We start from the raw sequence: 3,391 nt of genomic DNA, 5'->3' as shown, positions 1-3,391 counted from the left end.
TGATAAATAACTTTGCAATAAGCCTGTATGACCCAAAATAAAGTAAAGATATAACTCACTCCTCATCAAAAAGTTAAGTATAAGGTTGCAGAATTGTGGATTATTGCTTCAACGCTAATGCCAAACACTGCTGACCTCGTTTCCTCCTCTATGGGTGTGTACTGGTTTATGAACACTACTGGGCTGTAGGGCAAGTCCAACAACATGACAAAGCAAATCATTCAAAAATTGGTTGAACTCTGTTCTAATGTGATTTGTCAGCAGGGAAAATATCACTGCCTAATGACTGATTCTCTTCTCATTCATAAACCCTGTTCTTCACTGTCCAGAGTGCAGACTGCATGGGGAATTGTGTAAGAACTCTCTCTGATGCTTTCACTGGTACAGATAAATTACTGATACATCAGTAAATTTTGAAATACCGGCTATTGTGTCTATGAAAAGCAACATGTCTCCCATTTTAGAACCACATTGCTTTAAAGAAAGACAATTCAGACTTGGAATATTTAGATTTCCTCGTGGCTGTGGCCAGATAAAAATAGTCTGGTAACATCAGATTGCTCATAGAAACTGATGTGTTTCCTCAAGTAACATGTTGAAGGATTTCTTTTCTCTGTCTTGGGCTGTCAGAACACCTTCCCTCTCTCTGATGTAGCTTGTCTGCCCTCTTCTGGTTGTCATCAGGTCAAGTTACGTTGACCAAGAAAAATAAATATAAGCATAATGTTCGTTGTATTATTTATTTTAAAAAATTAAGACAGTATTGAGTAAATTTCTATTTTATTAGCAAGTTGAAAATCTAATCAAGATTAAACTAAAAAGCTGACAATCATTTCAAGGGCTTTGAAATTTCAAAGAAGACCCTGGTTGTCCCTGAGACCCATTTTAAGAATTACTGCTATACACAACCTACCAGGAGCATGGCTCACCAGCAGCAGACAGAGAAAAATGACTGTAGCATGAAGGATTTAGTAAAGTGCTCTTTGATGACCAGTGAGGCTCCATCTAAGAGTAAAATTAACATGTAGTCACAAAGTAAAACGTGGGGAAAAAAAAAAGATTAACAATTAAAGTAGCAGCCTCCATGGTTCACCTCCACCAAACTATTTCAGAGCCATGGATCTACGTTTTAGCATATATTTTATGAGAAGCACATATTACAAGAGAGAAAAGAAAAAAAAAACAACACCAACACCAGACACCAGTATGTTGTTGAACCTGTGCTTCAGAGGTGTGGCTGTGACCTAACCACTTATTAAAACACAGAGAAGCCAAGTGCCATAACGGCAGAAGGCGAACAGCTTGATATTATGCCTTCTGAGGGGTGAACACACTGAGATGAGTGGCTGTAGTGGTTTCCCCTCACAACTATGATCCAGTGAAGCACAGAGGGCCACGCAGTTCTGACCCATACAGTCACAGATATTAACCATTTTAGGGGCCTTTGAAAACAGCTGCCAAGAATAATTTCACACTGAAACCACGGGGTCATACTGACACTGTATGGCCTGACTAGGATGACATAGTAGAATCAATAGAAAAACCAGATCCGCCTCATTAATAAGGACTCCATTTGGAGCGTGTGAAATGCAGTGTAGATGAATTATTTTGTTTTGCTGCATTAATGGGGCATATTACACCATATATCTGTAAAATGCTGTATTGTGCAGCTGAAATGTAGCTACAAATACCAGTGAGAGAGGAAAAGCTGCTATGGAGCTAAAGCTCATATTTGCAAAACTGATGGAGTCGGTGAAGGCCTCTCATTGGTTGCAGCTCAGCTGATTTAATACAATGATACAATGATAGAGGCAGGAACCTTCCCTAACATTTCATCACTGTGACCTTCCTTATATTTGTCCTGTAAGCTTAACATACTGTACCCCTCTCAGTACTGCAACAAGACCTGCTGGTGCCTTCAGTGCTAACAGCACAATGCTAAATTCATAATGGGGCTGATCCAGTATCTGATTACACCACTAGGTCCTCCCAGCAAAAACAAAAAAAATCAAAAGGTCATATTTAATATAATGAACATTGGTGTGGAAGGTTGTTCGTCTGTAATGACACCTGCAATCAAACGTTCCTAAAGGGCACAGAAATGATGACATTCATGGACACTGAATAGTAGCACCAGCCCTGTCAATTCAAATATATCAGTCCTGGCCTTGAAAATGATATCGTCATCTGTTCATACATTTAGAAAACTACTGACAGAGCTACCAGGATACTGTTTCTGTCAAGGTGGCTGATCTTGGTGCTCTCTCAAAGTACACGCCTTCGCCCCCTGGTGGCATACGAAGGGTGGCAGTCACACAGAGACTCATTACGATATACTATAGAAACTGATAAAAAAAATTAAAGAACGTTCTTCTTGACAACAGCATATACAGATATCTTCTCAGGACTTTGAGCTAGAGCATTGGTTATGTTGCAGAGTTAACTCTGAGCCATGAGACTGCACAGCATCTTGATTCCATATAATCAGGTACAATTATGCAATATAATATACAGTCTGTTTTACTTGAGCCCTACATCCATCGTAAAAATTTTGTGCCAAATCACACTACACCCCAGGTTGTAGAACATGCACAGAAAACAAAGCTGCATTATTCTCTCTGTGTAAAATATGATGAGAATTGTTTAGCATAAAGAGACGGGTATGCTATATGTCACACCAGATAACTGATAACTGAGTGCAGACTAGAGGGATCGTTGCTTTAGCCATGTAAAACTTAATCCTTAACACAACAGTGTGCAGGAAGTGAAAGGGTCTGAATACCTTCTGAAGACACTGTAGTTAAAGTATACAGAGCACAGATCTACACAAGTGTTACTATAACCTTTATTTTTGATATGCTACATATTTACAAGATCACATCCATCTCTGTATTTACATTTTATCTTATAAAATGCAGCTATGAAAGCACAAAATGCTTTGCATCATTGTACAGTATGTTTAAAGCAAAATGTTTGCACAAGAAGAAGAAGCAGGCATTCATTTTCTTGAAAGCAGAAAAAGGAATAGGAACTCAAGTTGAGTGAGATCTTTGTGTTACATTGTTAGATACAGATGCAGCCGGTAAAGTTTCCACAGCCTGCCCTGAAGTGATGTGTAAACAGAACGCATGCCCAGCCAAACCTTCCCCAATGTAAAAGAGAGTGTCATCAACTGCAGAGAAACTGCAGTTCCTTGGCGGTATAAGTCAAGGCAGGCGCTGCCACCTCTGTCCCACCCACAGCATCCTGCCCTCTGATCTTCAGGTTAATAAACTTGATCTTCCAGCTGTTAGCTTCCAGTGGGGAGCGAATGAGGCCAAATATTTGCTCAAAAATGCCCAGCCAGATTGTGCCTCTGTGAATGGTCCCGGCTACACCTACCAGCACCAAG

General features: G+C 39.9%; 1 protein-coding gene across 1 annotated transcript in view; it reads right to left on the bottom strand.

The window, feature by feature from the left end:
* Positions 1-2,828: 2,828 nt before the first annotated feature.
* cunh3orf38 (chromosome unknown C3orf38 homolog) overlaps positions 2,829-3,391 on the bottom strand; it is a 3,658-nt gene continuing 3,095 nt past the window's right edge. The window contains exon 5 of the mRNA XM_020614436.1: positions 2,829-3,390. Coding sequence (XP_020470092.1) covers positions 3,169-3,390 — 222 coding nt within the window. The 3' untranslated portion in view covers positions 2,829-3,168. The remainder of the gene's footprint in view (position 3,391) is intronic.

Source organism: Monopterus albus, unplaced genomic scaffold (genome assembly GCF_001952655.1).
Source record: "Monopterus albus unplaced genomic scaffold, M_albus_1.0 scaffold146.1, whole genome shotgun sequence".
Classification (NCBI taxonomy): Eukaryota; Metazoa; Chordata; class Actinopteri; order Synbranchiformes; family Synbranchidae; genus Monopterus; species Monopterus albus.
The sequence above is the reverse complement of the archived record's forward strand: the minus strand, read 5'-3'. Positions and strand labels throughout refer to the sequence as shown.